The sequence below is a fragment of the Pyrenophora tritici-repentis genome, chromosome 3 (assembly GCF_003171515.1).
Source record: "Pyrenophora tritici-repentis strain M4 chromosome 3, whole genome shotgun sequence".
NCBI classification, from domain to species: domain Eukaryota; kingdom Fungi; phylum Ascomycota; class Dothideomycetes; order Pleosporales; family Pleosporaceae; genus Pyrenophora; species Pyrenophora tritici-repentis.
In genome coordinates this window covers 1,891,956-1,909,956 of record NC_089392.1, presented here as the reverse complement: position 1 = coordinate 1,909,956, position 18,001 = coordinate 1,891,956, and the positions used below count along the sequence as shown (strand labels likewise).

Here is an 18,001-nt window from a genome sequence, read left to right as displayed (position 1 = left end):
CAGGGTAAGAGGGAGCTCAAAGCAGCGGTACTACGTGATTATGGGATAGATGCGTACGCAAACGTGAGATATGATGGAAGGCAGCCACGCCAAGAGTCACTGCCTATTGGGGACTAGTCCGTACAGGCGCGCGGAAGGCACGCACCTGTACGTCACCAACCTCGGTCAAAGATTTCGCGACCGCCTGGAGATGCTTACAGCCAAACCTCATAACAAAACTAAAAGCACATTCCACCAGCAGAAAACATGTCGTCACGTGAAGCCCCATGGAACAAAGATCGCCAGCATCTACCTCAGCGCAATGCGCCGTCGTCATCCATTCCCGCAAAGCGCTCAGCCGATTCGCAAAGTCACAACAGCGCTGCAAAGCGGTCAACAAACGCGGCCGAGGAGGCATGGGTAGCCGATGAGGATCGCTTTGTGTTGCAGCAGGCCAAGAAGAAGGCGGCTCTGCGCGTCAAGGGTGGCCGTGCGAGACCCGTCGACTGGTTGGCCGTCACATTGCGCTTCATCGATCCTGCAGAGAAGTCGATTTTAGACGAGGAAGTCGAGGATCACGAGCTTGACATCGTAGACCCCGAGGGCGTACTGGAAGGGCTTGACAACCAAGACCTCGCAGAGCTGGAGAAGGAGATCGAGAACTACTTGACGCTAGAGACAAGCAAGAGTAATCGCGACTACTGGACTGTAAGCAGCTTCATATTTCAAAACTACCATGTAATACTGACTCGCGCAGTCTCTCAAAGCCATCTGCAAGGATATGCGCCGCAAATCCAGATCAGATAAAGCAGAAGCACGCGGTACCAGCTCTGTAGCCGCCGACATCGATCAGCTCCTCGCCCCTAAAACGTACGAACAGCTCGAAACACTCGAAGTGCAGGTTAAAAAGAAGCTCGATTCGGACGAACCAATAGACTACGACTACTGGGAGCAACTGCTACGGAGTCTACGCGTATGGAAAGCAAAGGCGAAATTGCGGCGCGTGTCGCAAGACATTGTTAAAGAGCGACTGCAGACGTGGCGCAAGCAGCAGGCTGAGGCGGCTGCTTCAGTACAAGGCAACATCTACGACATGCTCCGAGGCGGCGATGAAACTATTGAAGTGCAGCCGACTACGGTCGTATATGATGCCGCTTGCGACCCCGAGCCATTACTAAAGCTGCGCGCTGAAGACAAAACACTGCCGCAAGTTGAGGAAAAGGCTTTCTTGGAGAACTTAGCTATTGAAAGACGGAAGATCCAAAAGGCCGGCTATGTGCCCTCACAGGCCAAAGCAGAAGACCGCGCTCTTCAAAACAGCAAGTCGACAACCAGTCAGGCCGTTACCACGAGCGCCTCAAGATTTGCACCCGTCGAGACGGACGACTATTCGAAGGCAACCATGGCCCTCTACGAGAGGGAAGTCGCGCGGGGTGTCGAAGAGGGCGAGGAGATATTCACTGGCGAAGAGGACGTCACCACTGCCCGCCCACAATGGGCTAGCAGCTATCAGCCTAGGAAGCCTCGCTACTTCAATCGCGTCCAAATGGGCTACGAATGGAACAAGTACAACCAAACGCATTACGACCACGACAACCCCCCACCGAAGGTCGTGCAAGGCTACAAGTTCAACATCTTCTACCCTGATCTCATTGATAAGACCAAAGCGCCCACCTATAAGATCGAGCGCGAGAACGGCCGCAAGAAAGGCCAGTCCTTCGCGCCGGCTGGCGAAGACGATACGTGTCTTATCCGATTCATCGCTGGTCCACCCTATGAAGATATCGCCTTCAGGATCATCGACAAGGAGTGGGACTACAGCGCCAAGAGAGATCGTGGCTTCAAGAGCAGCTTCGACAAGGTATGTCTTGGCATTTCTTACTGCGGGGGTTTCCCATTGTGCTCACTGTGTCTCGCTGTATCCCAGGCAGGGCTAACATTATGCAGGGTATCTTGCAACTCCATTTCCAGTTTAAAAAGGTAGGCCAAGATCGTCTGACTGCAGTCGTGTCACCACTAACATGTGGCAGATATACTATCGAAAGTAGCCGTACTCCATGTCGTTGACATCACCGCTGCACAGCCCGCCGTGTTGTATTTGGGCCCCTTTTGGATCGAATGGCGATAGGACGATACATAGGGCGGACGTTACACGTACTCATACATGCCGATACGTCCTCCTAAAAGCGAGCCAGTTCATCAAAGCCCGACACCTCTCTGACGCGACATTCTCCTAGCTACCACATACTGGCGGTGACGAGCGGTGTAGCCTTCTGACCAGTCGACCTGCCGGTGTCCTCTCTATGGCCATCAAATATCACTATCTCCATGCCTGGGACCGCTGGCGGTGTAAACGCCTATTTGGGCAATGACAGATACTGCATAGCTGCTGGCCTATCAAAAACATACGCCACCTTTCGTGATTCGAACAGGGACTACGAATTAGCTTCACCGGAAAAAAGGCCTTGGGGATTGTGTTACATCCCGTTGTGGGGCCTGTTTCCAGACGGTTGTCTACTGTTGCCTCCTTGCAGGCGCAGCGAATCTGCTAATACCCCTGCACTTGCAGTACATATGCCATTAATCACCTCTTTGGGACAGGTTTGCACGTGAGACATGCGATGTCAGCCATTGATCAGTGATTGTTGTTCTGCAAGGCAATGACCAGGTTTCGTATAATCAATCGTTTTAGCTGTTGACTACATGGTCACGCTTCCTTGACTACTCTTTCCATTCACAGACTAGAACAATGGCTTTGTTAGAAATATTCTCGTAGTCATGCGTGGAAGCCGGACGAGGACATGGAAAACCGGGAGACTGCCGCGCGCAGGCTATGCCCGCCCGACATAGCGTCGACGTTACGAGTGGTCTAGACAGTATGCAAGTTCCCGTCTCCCCTGTACTAAGCAATCGTTGGTTGCTGCTGTCGCACAACGAGTCATCCCGATAGTCTTCAATGGAGCAGTGCTATAAGTGTTTCTGGATCCGTCTCGGCCCGCAAGCCTCTCACACCATGTCGGCACTTTGGCCCCGTGATACAGCTGCACTTGGGTTCAGGTTGATCCTCAGCTTCTTTGTCTTTGCGATGAGATCTCGCATGTTGTTTGCCCGCCCAAGCGCGGCCGCAGCATCAAGCCTGCATGTGTGCTGGCAGCAGGAACCCGACCAGGAAGCATCTGGGTAACGATGACAATGGTTTCCACGCAATCCCATTTGTAGGGACGCAGCGGATATGTAAATATCCCAACCGTCGCTTCATTCGCAAGCATCGTCTTTCACTACTCCGAAAGTCCAATCTTTGCCACTCATTTGGTTTCACACGGCGTTGGCACCCACCTTCGCGTGCTTCGTATCGATACGCTCCGCACCTCTACCGTTTAGACCCATAGACAGACGACAACACAACAACTATGCCACATGTGCAATCACCTCATCGGCCCTCCTCCGCAGACCTGTGCGGTAGTTTTGATACTACGCAGTCATCGAAAGACGCTATTGGTGCTACACTCCCACTCCACACTCCAAGTCCGCTACTTTCCCTACCTTCAAGGCTGTCTGTTGATGTGCCTACCATGTCCACTGCTGTTCAAGAACCTACACCATCCAGGAATCAAGACCCACACTCTACCATGAGCTTCAACGGACAAGAACCAATGCAATGGGCTACACATACCAATTTCATGTTCACTCCCATCGGCCAGGATTGTGCTGGTTACAACACACCTAATCCCCTTCCGCTCGGCAACTCTGGCGACTTCTACCACTACGCCCAGAACGGCATGTCCTACAACGACAACTACAGCATGGCGTTCCCAACACAAGGCCCTAGTTCGAGTTGCCCACGATCATACAACAGCTCGGATCTCATCACCATACCCCGTGAAAACTGTGTGGTAGACTCCTACCCACCCACGGCATACCACATCGAGCCACCGAAAAACCACGACGCGTTAGATCTTTCGGACCATGGGATCAACGACCAGCTAATGCAGTTGAGCAATGACTATGACCACCATCAATACGGGTCGCATATGAAAATCGAGGATCCAACTGGCTACCAAAGCCCATACTCTGACCTGACGCGAGCTTCCACGCCGGGCGACGATCCTCCTGGACATGCAGACTCCCACTTTGAAGGACATGGAGGTAATTTTGACAAGGAGCAGCCATATGCGCAGCTCATATACCAAGCGCTGATGAACGCTCCGGACCATACGATGATATTGCGCGATATTTACGACTGGTTTAAGAACAATACAGACAAGGCCAATGATTCTGGTACTAAAGGATGGCAAAATAGTATCCGGCACAACCTCTCAATGAATGGGGTACGTTGCATTTTTACCTTCTGCCTATTCCGTGACTAACAGCATGACAGGCCTTTGAGAAAGTTGATCATCCCAGCGAAGCATCCCGCAAAGGCTTCATGTGGCGACTCACCGACCAAGCGATACTCGAGGGCGTCAAATCAACGACCCGCTACCGCAGCAAGCAGCCCAACAAGCGCGGCCCTCGGAACCACCAACCCCAGCCTCAACGCCAGGCATCAGGTGCAAAGGGAGGAAAAGCCTCCCGCCGTTCAGCCAGGATGCGCTCGGCCCGCATGCAAGACACATACCTCAATCCCCACTACATGTCTCGCTCCGTCCCGTCTGCCTTTGACCCTAGATACCAACGCCCCGACTCCTCAATGTCCTACACTCCCTCCACACATTCCAGCAGCGACATGGACTTTAGCTACGGACCACCAAGCAAGACCGAGCGCTACACAAGCAGCCCATTACACAGCCATCACTCGCATCTCGACATCTTCTCGCGTGCTACCGCGCGACCCTACATGGTAAACCACCATCCTATGACGCATGGGCTGCCGATATCGGATACGGGCTATGTGCTTGACCAGAGCCCGACAGAGAGTTTGTTTACGAACAGTCCTAGTCCAAGTGCAGATGAGCCGAGGACGCCGGTGGACCAAGGGTGTTGGCAGGAGGATGTAGATATGGGGCCAACATGCGTGTTTGACGAGCAGATTGCTTATCGCGAGTATGCGGGGTGAGGACCTAGCTGATTTCCTGGGATGTCAAAATACGATCTGTCGGGTTGGGTTTGGAATGGCGATTCCCTGATTGTTTGACAGTGGTTCGGTGTGATCTAGTACACTTGTATCTTCAACATCACTGTATGGTGGCGTTGCAGGCGTGGGAGCTTTGGGTATAGTGCTTGTATAGTCAATTCATGTCTTTTCATCTTTCAGCCTACATCCGCTTGAACCGCAAAGCATTTCAACAAAGCTTTAAGATGTCCTCCGCGGTCGTCTATCTGCCCCATAAATTGAGGATGACAAATTTGACGCTAGTACGCAAAAGTCATCGGGTTCTGCGCCCCGCGTAAATTTTCCCTTTTCAGCTTCGCGGACCGTTTTCCCATTCTCCCCGTATACCTCAATCCGTACCTTACCTCCGGTCAAGCATCCTTCACGCAGAAGCATCGAACTTGTTATTCAGTTCCTAGTCTGCATGATCTTCCTCATTTTACGAGCTACAAATGGCCAACATGAACCCGCACAGTTCCCCCCAAAACAGCTCTATCTCGTGTACGACAGCAAGGACACATGGAGCAAAAGCTAGATTGCATGCAGGCTTCACGGCGCTAGAATTGCGGTGTGAGTTAAACCTTCCAGACAGGATTCCTCACCGATGTCAGTTTTAGGTTCACTGCTGCATGCTGCGCGCCGGTCTTTGCGGGGCCGTTGGGATTAGCGCGGTTCGGTAAGTATGAGGTATGTGGCATGGGTGGGCAGTGATGAAACGGTGACACCACCAGCACTGGAGAAGTAGAAGTGGTCCAGTCGGGAAGATTCGGAGGGATCTAGGTGCTCGGTGAGTGGTTCGCCATATCGTACTATTCATGGTGCTGCAGCTGCAGGATCCTCATCCTTACTGCAGGTTGGAGGTTGGCCGGTGCTGTTCACTGGCACTTGCCGATTTCCCTGCGAAAACCCACCTTGCAATCGCAAACCTCTCCAAAGATGGCTGGAAACTACATGATGGCCGCACGAGTCCCACTATCAGTATGGTGTACAATTATGCGGTCCATATTCTCAGTTTCAATAGTTCTTATTCTCGCACATGACCTGAGAAACGAGCTGCCTCTTCGAAAGGCGCATCTTCTCATTTTACTCCGTCAAATCATACTGAGATCAATGTCTAATCGCTATAAAAGAACAATCGGGAGACCAGACATATTGACGTTCAATCTCGAGCTGTCACTTCTTCCACCATGCATCATACAGATGATGGCCATGGCCAGACTCGCCATGACGCAAGCCGCATTTCAGCAAATTCGGCACTTGAGGTGCCTGAATCTACAAGGCTTATTGCGGCTCACTTTAGGTGTTGAGTATATTCCAGCTGGCGCATTCTTCGGTGAGCTCGGTCAGAGCTTGTACGACATGTGTCGTCGTGAGCACGTTCCCGAGGTCACTGGAGGCGGTATGGTCTCAAAGACGTCAGCACGAGGAGATGCTTCCGGACTCTGGCATCGGCATCGCAAGGCGTGACAGGGCAGTCGCGTATGCAATACGAGTAGCCGCAAAATGCGCTGACTTCAAACCTGGGGCGTTGACACTGACAGTGCTAAGCTTCCTGCAGGTACACTAATTTGGATACCAGCTCGTCAGCTATCTGCACATTTATTACCAAGATCGAGCCACCTGCCGAAGAGATGCGTTTGATAGATCTGAGAACCTATCGGATGGTCCGATGAGGCTTTGCACACTAAGTCTTCGAAAGAAGCCGTCGGATCCTTCATATGCTCCTGCTCAGTTCAGTTCGTTCACGACGAGTGAAGTTCGACACGGGACATCTCCCGCTTCCGCGCCTTTCCCGGCCACCATGTGCGGGTCACACAGCATTCGTCAACGGTCGAGGGGCCGCATACATGAAACAAAGCCACGTGGGTCCATGTGACAGAAATGTTGCTGCTTGCAATATGCATGATCTCGAATGTGATGGGAAACGTGAACCTGCATGAAGCTCTGGACCGCCATACTTACTATTCCTCTACCTATCGTCGGCAGGGGTTTGTCCGATCTTGCACCACTGCGCACCACCATGACCGCACTCGCTGCCCGTGTCAGCAGTAGATTGCATTCCCGGCAAAATTATAGTGTAATCACTCACCAAACACTCCAGGTACTGTATACAAAGTCCACCTAGAAGGCCACACAGTCTGACTATCCGCTCAAGGCGCCTCATCCTAGACTCATGAACCACCAATGCACTCGATCTACTCGATCCACCACATCATCTATATGCGCCAAATCCCCAAAGTTCCGGAAAACAGGCAAAGGGCTCGAGCACACATCAACAGGGCCACAGCCTCCAATCCAGCTGCTGAATTGACGCCCAATAGGCATCCAACCCGCAACCCCATCCCTCCAAACCGTACACGTACCTACTGTATTACACGCATACTCCGCGCGATATGCGGCTAACATCCCCCAATGCCACATGCCTGATCTGCATGCATGCATCCAAAACCCGGTTCACTGCCCGTTCTTTCGCTACCTAAGCGAAATGTACGCATGTGGCGGAGCTAGTCATCTTACTAAATCTCGGAACTTGGTGCTGTAAAACGAGTTGTCGTTTTCTTGAAGAGCGTAAAATGTGCGCAAATTCTTGGGGTGTAACCTGCCACGTGTCATGGTGTTCTATGAATCAAGGCGGTGTAGGTATGATGTGCATGACTTACATGGCGCTAAAGTAGATATTGAGGGTGGGATGACGGGCCGGGTTGTGTGGGTCATTAGCCGTTGTGAACGAGCGGAGAAACGGGCGGGCGAGGCTGAGGTCGGGAAGGATGCGAGGGGAGGAGGGGTTGTGGATGAGCCTTCGGGTTGAGAGTGCGGCTTTTTGGCAGTAAAATGACTGTGTTTGGGTAGTTTTGGACGGGAGTGTGCGAAAAGCGGGTAGAGCGGTTGGAGAAGGCGCTGATAGTAAAGTGTTGGACCATGTAAGTAGTAGAGCTGTGTTTTTGGGATATCCATACTTTCATTACCACTCAGGCTCACAAGATGTTACCGGCGGTCTATGTCAGCTGGGTCATATTATAAGTCACCAAGTCACTGTTGCCTTACCTATCATTAAGATTATCGTGAAGATAGAGGCACTTGTGTTAAATGAAAATGGCGGTGGAGATAATATCATAGCACTTCAATTATATAAAGAGTTGAAATGAACTAAAATTTAATTATTATCAATGTATATCACTATAATCTAGCGTCATTGAGATCGACACTCTTATGGCATAAGACCATGAACATGTAACCCTCTAAACCTTACTCTCTCTACATGCCACTGAACTTTTCCACCAAATACCACCCATCTAAAAACCCTTCCAGCCACAAGTGAAATCCCGCTTCCACCCAGTCGCCATCTGCTCCCAATCGGCGGTGTTCAGGTCCTCGCACCACAAATCCGTCTTTTGGAGAGGAGAATCCTTACCATTCTTCTTACAGGAGTCCTCGCACGTCTGCAGAGCAAAGGGCTCTCGCTCGGTCCACATCTCAGAGGTAAAGTACGGCCTACACTGTACATTTTTCATGTAGTCGCAGCCGTCGATAACCTTGTTGAACTCAAAGTTGACCCGGCATCTAGGCAGGTCATCTACATCTAACACCGTGACGTTGATTTCTACAGGCATCTGGTGTTGAGAAGGCCGATTAACTGTCAGGATTACATCTTTGATCTCCTTGAGTCCGTTGCCGTGGGTGCCATGCTCGCCAGCGTTGTTGCCGTTGGGGTCGAATAGAGTCCAGTGCATCTCGGAGTAGTCGTCCCACATGTACTGCTGGATGCGGGCCGTCCACATCCCATACTTGTCCATTGAACCTGTTGGCTCTGGTATTGGTGTGGCCGACGAGGTAGTTGAGGATGTAGTTGAGGGGGTAGTTGAGGTGACACTTGAAGGGGTACTTGAGGGCTTGCTAGACATGCTATCGAAGCTCGTCACTGTGCTCAACGAATCGTTCGGGTCGTTGTTACCCTCATCGTCGTCCAATGAGAGTGGCGCCCGAGTACAAGCTGGATCGTCTGTAGTCACCGTTTCGGTGTCAGTCTGCGTCATGGTGGTGTCGAAGCCTTGGATAGCTCCACCGCAAACGGTCACAGTTGCATCGATCCATGGGACACACATGGATGTGATCAGGGTGGATGAAGTACCCATCACACTAGTGGGCAGGGCGGAGACATTGTATCCCTCAGTACACCACACGAATCGCTCAGTGATGACCGTACGCTGATTATCTTCACACTCCTCAGGATCTGGGCGATTGGATGGCTTGTTAGGCGCTGGCCCAGGCTTGGGTCCACAGCCACCTGAAATCGTGCAACCCGGAAGGCTGCAAATCTCTGGTGGACAGGCCGAGCATCCTTCTCCCAGGCAGTACCCATCAACTCCAATGATACCCGATTCTCTACCTGGGCAACCAAAGTATTGGCAGGGGTCACAGCCAAAGACACCACAGGGTGAAGGGATTATAAAGTCCTTGTCATCACCACCACAGCCGGGACCAAAACCAAGACCCATGTAGCCACAGCCGCATCCAAACAAATTGCACTTCTTGTTCTTGTTCTTGGGGTAAGAAGTCGGCTTTGGCTTCTTCTTGTGGCCGTCGTTGCACGCCTTTACCACACAAGGGCAGAAGGGCCGCTTGGTGAGCAAGAAAGTGACGACTCGCCACTTGATACAATCAAGAATGCAGTCGTTCGGTACGCAGTCTGGATCATCCTTTGGATCTGGGCCATCAGGGGGGCCTGGAACTGGGACTGGGACTGGTACCACACCCGATGGGTCAGGGGAAATATCACTAGGGACTGGTAGCACCGCTGAGGGCTCGCCTGGGTCTTTGGAAGGCGCGATAGTCCCGACAGCTGACGAACCCGGTGCTGGTCCAGAAGAAGACGTATCCGTTGGGTCTGGCGATGATGGCTTCGTCGGACCTGGGCCTGGAGAATTGGTCGGATCAGGCTTGGAAGAATCGGTTGATGAGGCAAGAACTGGACGAGGAAAAACCGTGGCGTCGGTTGAACTGATCGTGCCATGAGGAGGAATTATAGGGTCACTCTGGGTGGCAATAGGAACAGGAACAGGAAACCACAGGGTCATGGATCCTTCAACAGAGCTCACCCAAGACACCGCTGGAGAGTCTGAGCTGACGGACGGCGCTGGAGAGTTGGTGGCCGAGCCCGATGACGGTACAGGGTTTGAGCCACTACTCGAGCCAATCGTACCGATAGGAGGTTGCACAGAGCTGCTCTCGCTAACAGTGATGGGAAACCATACTGTTGTCGATCCCTCAACAGAGCTAAATGCCCATGATACCATCGGAGTGCTTGAATTACCGGATGGCGCTTGAGACGGCGATGCAGGACTGCTATTTGATTCCAATGGCGGTAAAGGCGTTACACCATCCGTTGAGCTGATCTTACTGCTCGGGGGTGCTGCAGAACGGCTCGGGATGACAGTGATGGGAAACCACACTGTCGATGATCCAGTAACTGAGCTCACCCAAGACACAATCGGGATGTCTGTGCTACCTGGCGGCAATCCAGATGGGGATGCAGAAATGCTAGGGATAACAGTGATCGGAAACCATGCTGTGGTAAACCCCTCTACTGAGCTCACCCAAGATACTGTTGGGCTGTTTGAGCTGCTCGGTGGTGTTTGAGAAATACCCAAAGGAGTCGAAGCGCCTGTCGTTATGGAAGGAGTGCTGGAAAATAACGAGAAAGCAACGCTTGAACCGACAGGCTGGGACGAAGTTTGACTGTTCCAGTCTTGAGACGATGGCAAGGCCGAACCTTCCGAGGAAGGCATAGGCGAAGGGTCGGTCACACTCGAATATCCCTGTGTCGATGACGGGACAGGGCTGCCTTGTACCGAGGATGGATTTAGCGGGGAAACGTTGCTCGAGAGTGCAGGAGAAGATTGCAGACTGCTAGGAGATGCTAAAAATGAAGGGACCGAGCCTTGTGCCGATGAAGTAGGCAAGGGAGCTCCAGAAGGTATAGGCGCGGGGTAGGCAGGCTCATCAGAGGGTGAAGGGCCTGGCGTAATCGGAGTCCCAGGTTGTTGTGGAGCACCGCCATTTCCACCATTACAATCGAAGTCAATGGCCCAGAGCGCTGTACCACTAAGACCGTGCTTGTCTGCAAGTTGTAGCTTCATGCCAAGAGTCTCTGGGTCATCGTATCCCACCCATTGGTCATCCCATGCGATTTCTTTGACGCCTGCTCCTCCAGCGATGATATGAGGCTTGAGGTTCTTTTCCCCAATGATCCTGTTGATTTCGCATGCACTAAGAAAGCCGCCGGTCTTCGTACAGCCACCGGGCTTACTGGCGCCTACAAATTCGCAACCGTAGTAATTACACTTCGTGTCAGCAACAGTGTAGCCACGGCCATAGTTGGCGACTCCCATCAGAACCTTTGCTGGATCAATCTTGTCAGTCCATAGAAGATTGAGCGCGCCATCAATTTCAGCAAGGTCAGTGTGTGGCTTGATCCCCTGCGAGATGTCATCCCATGACCCATGTAAGTCATATGTCAAGACAGTGAACCAATTGACGTCATCCTGCATTGCACCTGGGTTCATGTTCTTGAGGTATCCCTCCTGGGCTGGGAGAACAACAGAGACCACAAACGTGCTACCGAGAGCTTGGCGCACTTCGTGGATCAAATCGACCTGGTTCTGCGTATCGGAAGCACCTGGCCACTCCCAGTGAATCTCGATCTTGTCAAACTTCCACTTTTCCAAGAACTGCTTGAGGGAATCGACGAAAGACTTGCGGTTCTCCTTGGTACTGGCCATCTTGGACCATGCGAGGCTTGTCTCTCCGTCATGAGACATGGCCCATTCGCCGATCGCGATTCCCTTGTAGATACTTGCCGGAAGCTTGAAGAACTGGTTGTAAACCTCCTCGTCTTCGGGACGCTTCATGCCAACTTCAAAGGTAATTGAGTTGAAGATAGCAAAGCTGAGCACTATCGAAGTGTATCCGTTGGTGTTGAGACTACTCGGCCAAATCTGGTCGCAGTCGCGCTGGCGCATGTTTGAAGCCTCGTAATAGGCAATCCGACGCCAAGCGCTGTTTGGACCGCAAGAAGCTGCGGGCACATCTGTACGATGGATCTCACCTACTGCAACCTGATTGTTCTCGAGGGTGGTTGTAGCTTCAGCTGACGGGAAGCTGCAGGCATAGCCGCAGAAGGCGACTAGCCACAGCAGGGGAACAAACAGCTGCATCCGGAGATACGGCAGTCGTTTTCAAGTGGTGATTTGTCAATGCTCTTAGGGAATGCAATCGAATTCGAAAGAAGGCGTGGGGAGAATAAGTGGGAGGCGGGAAGAAAATGAAGCTCGGTAAGCAGGGAGCGCGAGCTTATGAGGTGTGGGGAGTAAAGAGCAGACGCGCTAGCGAATGTCTGGCCAAAGTGGCAGGAAGTCGCGCAGAGGTAGAGGAGGTGTGCAGCGGAGAGAAAGAAGAGTTCCAAGTGCTGGGGAGGGCAAGCCTTTAAGGTGTGTAGAATGTGGAAGGGCGCTAGTGAAAGAGGGTGCTAGTGAGATAGGGTCTGCGTGGGGGAGGTCAGAGTGGTGACGGGCTGCACAGCCAACGACGTTAGTGGTAGATTGCGACAAGAGTGAGTTGAGCAACCTTGTGACTGCCCAGAGATAACAGGCCAACTTAGCAGCTTCGGTCTAGTGATTAGTACATAACAACGGGAGCGCTGTTCCTACTATATTTACCTCTTTAATCTTCGCTATGGCTCTCATGGAGACTCATAGCATTATTTTGATACTTATGATATGTTCTAGTCATCTCGGAACATAGGTATCTGACCGAATAAAGGTCTCATAGAACGCACATCATTTGCCATAGCCAATTGTACTAACTTTCTTTCTGATATCCGAGTCTATTCAACTACTCCTTCGGACTTGATTATGTAAGAATAATGAACAGATCAAAGATCAAACGTCCCGATTAAGCAACTTGGGAGATATTTGGACTATATAGGCGGTGTAGAGTCCACAGTCCGCAACAATCAATTAAGTGGGTCCTAGAAGGTTCAGATTGGATTGATTGATTACCGCTTTAAGCCTAGTAGTTACCTATAGGAGTTTAAGCCCTACCTAGATAGGTAAGTGGGTCTAGGAGAGTGACCGGATTGAATTGATTGTTGCGGAGTCTAGTAGAGTCTCTATTATCTAAGTACCACCTCGAAAATTAGAGATACAACGCAATAGTCTCGGCGGTGCTCAACTATATACCGCGAATAGCAAGTTGATACGGAGCAAGCAACAGAAGCCCCAAGGGTTTTGAATACACAAAGTATCATATCACACCTAGGCTGCAGAGAATTGCGAGTTTGATACATGAATGGCAACTATCCGAGAGGAACAGTAAGGGTATCTATACATTACGAGACGTAGAGAACGGCTATCATCAAGAATCAAAGATTCTACTTAATGACCAAGAAAATTGAGACTATTACAGATACTGCAAGTGGAGTCGACTTTTGATTTGACGTATGCGTGTTGCTGCACAAACACCAATCTGCTTGCTTCTCGCAACCGGCGGCCAGCGATATATGAGGCTATTGGATAGACGGCTTAGGGTTGAAAACAAAGCTTGAGTTGACAGGGCGATCGTATGCTGATGGCAGAGTGAAAGATGAACGAGGGTTTGACTGTTAGGTGTCGCTATGCTGTGGTGTCGATGGCCCCACTTTAATGACGCGCTAAAAACGCGCGCGACTGCCAGCAAACACCCCGCATCATGACAGCAGCTCATGTTCCTCTTCCTCAACAAGCATCAGCTATCGAAGTCAAACTCAGTCGTATACAACAATGGCAAAACACATGGCTAGAAGCAACAATTCCCCCCCTACTCCAGCTACCTCGGGAACTACGCGACGAGATATACGCCTACGTCTTCACACCCCCACCCGCTCTCTACTACGGCCGCCTTGAGAGCCACAGCACCACACGTCCAAGATACAAGCTCTTCACCACTGCAGATGCCGCCGCTGTCTGCCGATCCCCCATCTTTCTCAACCCCCAAAACACTGCTCTGGGAAGATGCAAAACAAGACAACGGACTGAGCTGGCAGGACGCCATATACCATGACCAGGCTATGTTGCAGCACACGTGCCGGCAGCTACGCCAGGAGACGCTAGCCTCGCTTGCAAAAAGGGACGTCCGGATCGTCTTCCACTCCTCGCGGTGTGGGTCCAACGGCAGTATCACGGCTGAGCGCATGTTTCTCGACTTCATGAAATACCATTTCCAACACTTGCCTCTACAAGCCTATTGCTTCGATTTGTATCTCGAACAGAGGTCTTCTCCCTTGCATTACCCCTTGATGGACCCCAACCAAGACCTTTGTTCACTTATCGAGTGTTGTCACCGGCATCCGGCAATGAGGATAAATGCATATCTTGAGTCCAGTGCGCCGGAGCAGTTATGTAGTCTCTTGGTGAGATTGACACTTGCCCTACGTGGAACCGATGTGTCTTCCATCATCCCTACGACCGATGATCCTACTTCTATTGTCTTTGGATACCCCATTGTGTACAAGAAGTTTGCGAGTGAGCGGACACTCGAGTGGAGGAATGTCACGAACCTGCGCGTTTGGCCAATTTTCAAATCGAATGAGATCAATGCTACGGTGCAATTTCCGTTTCACGACAACGAAGAAGCGCTTGCACTAATAGACAAGTGGTATGAGGAGGGTATTTAGAATGATTATCAAATGGGTAGTAACAGCTGAACGACGCTGTAGTATTTTGATTTCTGAGTTCCACGCACTTCTATAGCTATCACGACCGTTCTCAAGCATGTAACAATCATTCCTACAGTTCCAATTTCTGTGGAAGTGGATTCACGGCGACGTCCGTGAGCACTTTTCTCTTCCCTACATGACAGTCCCGTGCGCTATTCACGGCCCGTTTGTTCTCTTCTGTCATTCCTTCTTAGTTGGCGCTAGTACGCACTCACCTACGCGCACAGTGTTTACAAGCTCTTTCTGTTTTCAACCTGCTACTCGGTATAACTGATTAAAGGGCAACAGCCACCATGAAGCTCACTGTCGCTGTTGCTGCAGTCTTCATCGTATGTTCAGTCGTAGCTAGAGTGGTCAAAGTCCAACTCATCATCCTGTACCTTGCCCATGGCACATTTCACGTACTCGCCATGCGTAGTCTAAACGGCCCACGCCCGAAAGTGGCCTTCTGGGACGACCCCGCCAGTCCGGAAGACTGGCAAAAGTACACAGCAAAAGGCGGTGCGTTGATGTGCGGTCTAGAGGGCTCCGATCAGACCGCTGGCCGTCTAATGGGAGACACACGTCAGCCGCCTTCAGCAGCGAGCAAATTCAACGGAGATCTCCAGACCGAACTCCAGGACTGGTACTGGCGGCCAGTTCATCCTGCGACATACAGCTGTAGTATTTCGCAGCACTGGCAGATTCCCCATGCAGTGGAATCCCTCGGTCTAAGCGGCACATCGAAAGCACAGGGTGGAGACAATGAATGCTTCAGGACGGAACACTGGGATCCAGAGCGTCGTGATGACGACGGCAATCAGATTCCTGCCGTCAACCAGCGGTATACAGTTCCTGGATATTCGAAGCAATACCGCGTAGGTTCTCCGTAAAACCCGGGCTGATCAGCTTGCGCTAACAATGAAATAAAACTAGGCAACAAAGGCACACTACGAATTTGGCGTCAACACAAAGGCTGGCGCTATACACGGCATTTACCTAGAGGGTCCACAAGCTTCGGCAAAAGGTCTTTGGGGTAAATTGCCCAAAAAAGACGAGCTTCCGGAGTTACGCGCATTCTCCGATGTGATTTGGGGCTATTGGAATCGCAATAATCCGGACATCAAGAACATCCGCTATTTCTTCATGGTCGGTATCTCCAACGACTTGACGAATGAGCTTATCGCATCGAGCCTAACAAACAAGAAAGCCAGACTCGCCAAGTGGCCGGGAACTGAGTTCTCGACTGCTACAGATGAAGGACATGCGCTTCTCGGTGAGTGCAATAGTATAGTCAAGTGGCTGCAAATACTGACAATGGCTAGGATCACCAAATGGCGCCGCGTTCGCGTACTTTCTTATGCAACACAAAGCTCAGCTTGGTCAAAAGACTATCACCAAGATCACGGTCTTTCGACCGGACAACGATGACGACTTGGACTTTGTTGATGCCTCTCTGGTTTTCCATGTCGAGGATGGCCCGGAACCACCACCTGACGCAATGGCTGGTACTGACACGGAGGATGCTCATATTGTACGGAAGAGTACTACGGCCAATGTCGATAATAAAGACGTCGTCCAGGTCCATGAAGTCTACATGTAATCTTGTACGCTAAGTGGAGCGAAGTCTGTGTGCCTTCCCTAGGATGCGTAGACAGACTTACAGAAGAATGTAATGAGATGAACAGAATTACTATGCAGGCGATCGGGTAGGTTCTTCCGCTCCACAACTTTCACATTAGTGCGCAATTTGGCCTGAATAATTCCAAATACAGAGTAGCAGATTACGCTTTACCAAATGTATTTTCGTAAAATTGAGAAGGGATTGTAGCAGTGTATCATGACGGTGCCGGCCAAGAAGTGCGAAAGGTCCAGATTTAGTGTGCTAAGTCAGCCACCTTCTTTTTGACAAAGCCTGACGCGTGGGTGCAGTACTTCATCTCAATGAGGAGGGCAGCACGACGTGATGGCGTGATGTTGGATTCAGTACCATGTCGAGATCGAGTAATGAAGATGATTGCAAGCCCATTTGGGCCCTGTAATGAAGATCAATTGCGTTGTGGAAAGAAGGCTGGGAAATGGGACGAGTTGTACGGCTATCGGTCGCTTATGTCATCAATCCCGAAACATCCACGTGGATCCCGGTGTCGCAATCCTGACCCGCTCCGGCCCACCTACATCCAACCGCCAAAAGTAGTTCACGATGCGAACATTGCGCAGATCTCTTCGGATGGCCGTCTGATCTTGCGTTCTTCTCCACTCACTCGCCAAGTGATGCTAGTGTTGGGATCTCTGCTGCCGAATCTTCTTCGGGCCCCGATAGAGCGACATACCTATGATCATAAGTCGTCTTGTTCGATCACACATAGCGTCCTGCATCTAGTGCGTACCTGCTATCGCATATTATGAGGCTCACTGAAATATAATGTGAGCCCAAACGAGTCAGATAGGGCTTCATATTTGTCCCCAATGTGGCTGCCAAGCCAAGCGGAACGTGTGAAACGAACTTCTGACGCTGCGGCCCTCACGAGGAATGATCTATCTGTACCAACGCGCGTGTGGGAGGCGGATTAACTTTCACTATGGAACGTTGACAGCAGTGGCAGCGGTTGCAGACGTTGAAGACATTGACAGTTGGTGCAAGCGCACAGCAGTATCTCAGCTGCACCTTTATCTTTGAATCAGGAAACCTTGAAGCCGAGAAAGAGTGATTACGCAGTACTGAAACGAAACAGATTATTGGAGTCCTTTGTGAGAGCTCGCTTCCCTGCAGTGGGCACCGGCTATGGTCCCCGTGAACCTCTGGTTGAGCCCCGAAACGAGGCCTACGTTTGATCTCTCGGAGATCGAACCATGACCCTAAAGCCCCGCGCCTAATTCCGGCATATTCCACGAACGCATTCGGTTCATGAGGCGCGGCTTTGTACGATTCAGGAACCCGAGGGTCATGTTCCCAAGCAATCCCGGCAGCGTCCATTGGTCGCTTGCAGCTGATGGGCGCGCTGTTTGTAATCCCAACCTCCAGGTTACCAAACAGTTTCACGCATAATAAAGCCGTGTACTCAGGGCATTGAGCCTTGGGCGACCGGAGGTTTGAGTCGCTAATGAGGCTCTTTAGGGCCGTCGTTACTGATATAGAGAGCCAAGGGTACGGCACTTAGATGCCGGCTTTGTTGCCTTGTTGGTGCCACATTCGTTCA

At 51.3% G+C, this 18,001-nt stretch overlaps 5 protein-coding genes across 5 annotated transcripts; 4 read left to right on the top strand and 1 right to left on the bottom strand.

Annotated features, from left to right (window-relative positions):
- Positions 1-246: 246 nt before the first annotated feature.
- Positions 247-2,046, top strand: PtrM4_080920 (CactinC-cactus multi-domain protein; the record flags this gene model as incomplete). Its single annotated transcript, XM_066106450.1, has 3 exons — positions 247-687; positions 737-1,959; positions 2,010-2,046. 3 exons carry the CDS (start codon positions 247-249, stop codon positions 2,044-2,046), a joined length of 1,701 nt encoding a protein of 566 aa, XP_065963388.1.
- Positions 2,047-3,551: 1,505 nt separating this feature from the next.
- Positions 3,552-5,035, top strand: PtrM4_080910 (Transcription factor Forkhead-HNF3 family; the record flags this gene model as incomplete). Its single annotated transcript, XM_001940960.1, has 2 exons — positions 3,552-4,307; positions 4,358-5,035. The coding sequence occupies 2 exons, from the start codon at positions 3,552-3,554 to the stop codon at positions 5,033-5,035; spliced, it is 1,434 nt and encodes a 477-aa protein (XP_001940995.1).
- Positions 5,036-8,364: 3,329 nt separating this feature from the next.
- On the bottom strand, positions 8,365-12,090 carry PtrM4_080900 (ChiA, Chitinase; the record flags this gene model as incomplete). The annotated part of the gene is made up of 1 exon (XM_001940958.1): positions 8,365-12,090. One exon carries the CDS (start codon positions 12,088-12,090, stop codon positions 8,365-8,367), a length of 3,726 nt encoding a protein of 1,241 aa, XP_001940993.1.
- Positions 12,091-13,816: 1,726 nt separating this feature from the next.
- On the top strand, positions 13,817-14,780 carry PtrM4_080890 (uncharacterized protein; the record flags this gene model as incomplete). Its single annotated transcript, XM_066106449.1, has 2 exons — positions 13,817-14,068; positions 14,151-14,780. 2 exons carry the CDS (start codon positions 13,817-13,819, stop codon positions 14,778-14,780), a joined length of 882 nt encoding a protein of 293 aa, XP_065963387.1.
- A 335-nt stretch (positions 14,781-15,115) lies between these two features.
- PtrM4_080880 (uncharacterized protein) lies at positions 15,116-16,404 on the top strand (the record flags this gene model as incomplete). Its single annotated transcript, XM_001940956.2, has 3 exons — positions 15,116-15,679; positions 15,738-16,077; positions 16,127-16,404. The coding sequence occupies 3 exons, from the start codon at positions 15,116-15,118 to the stop codon at positions 16,402-16,404; spliced, it is 1,182 nt and encodes a 393-aa protein (XP_001940991.2).
- Positions 16,405-18,001: the final 1,597 nt, after the last annotated feature.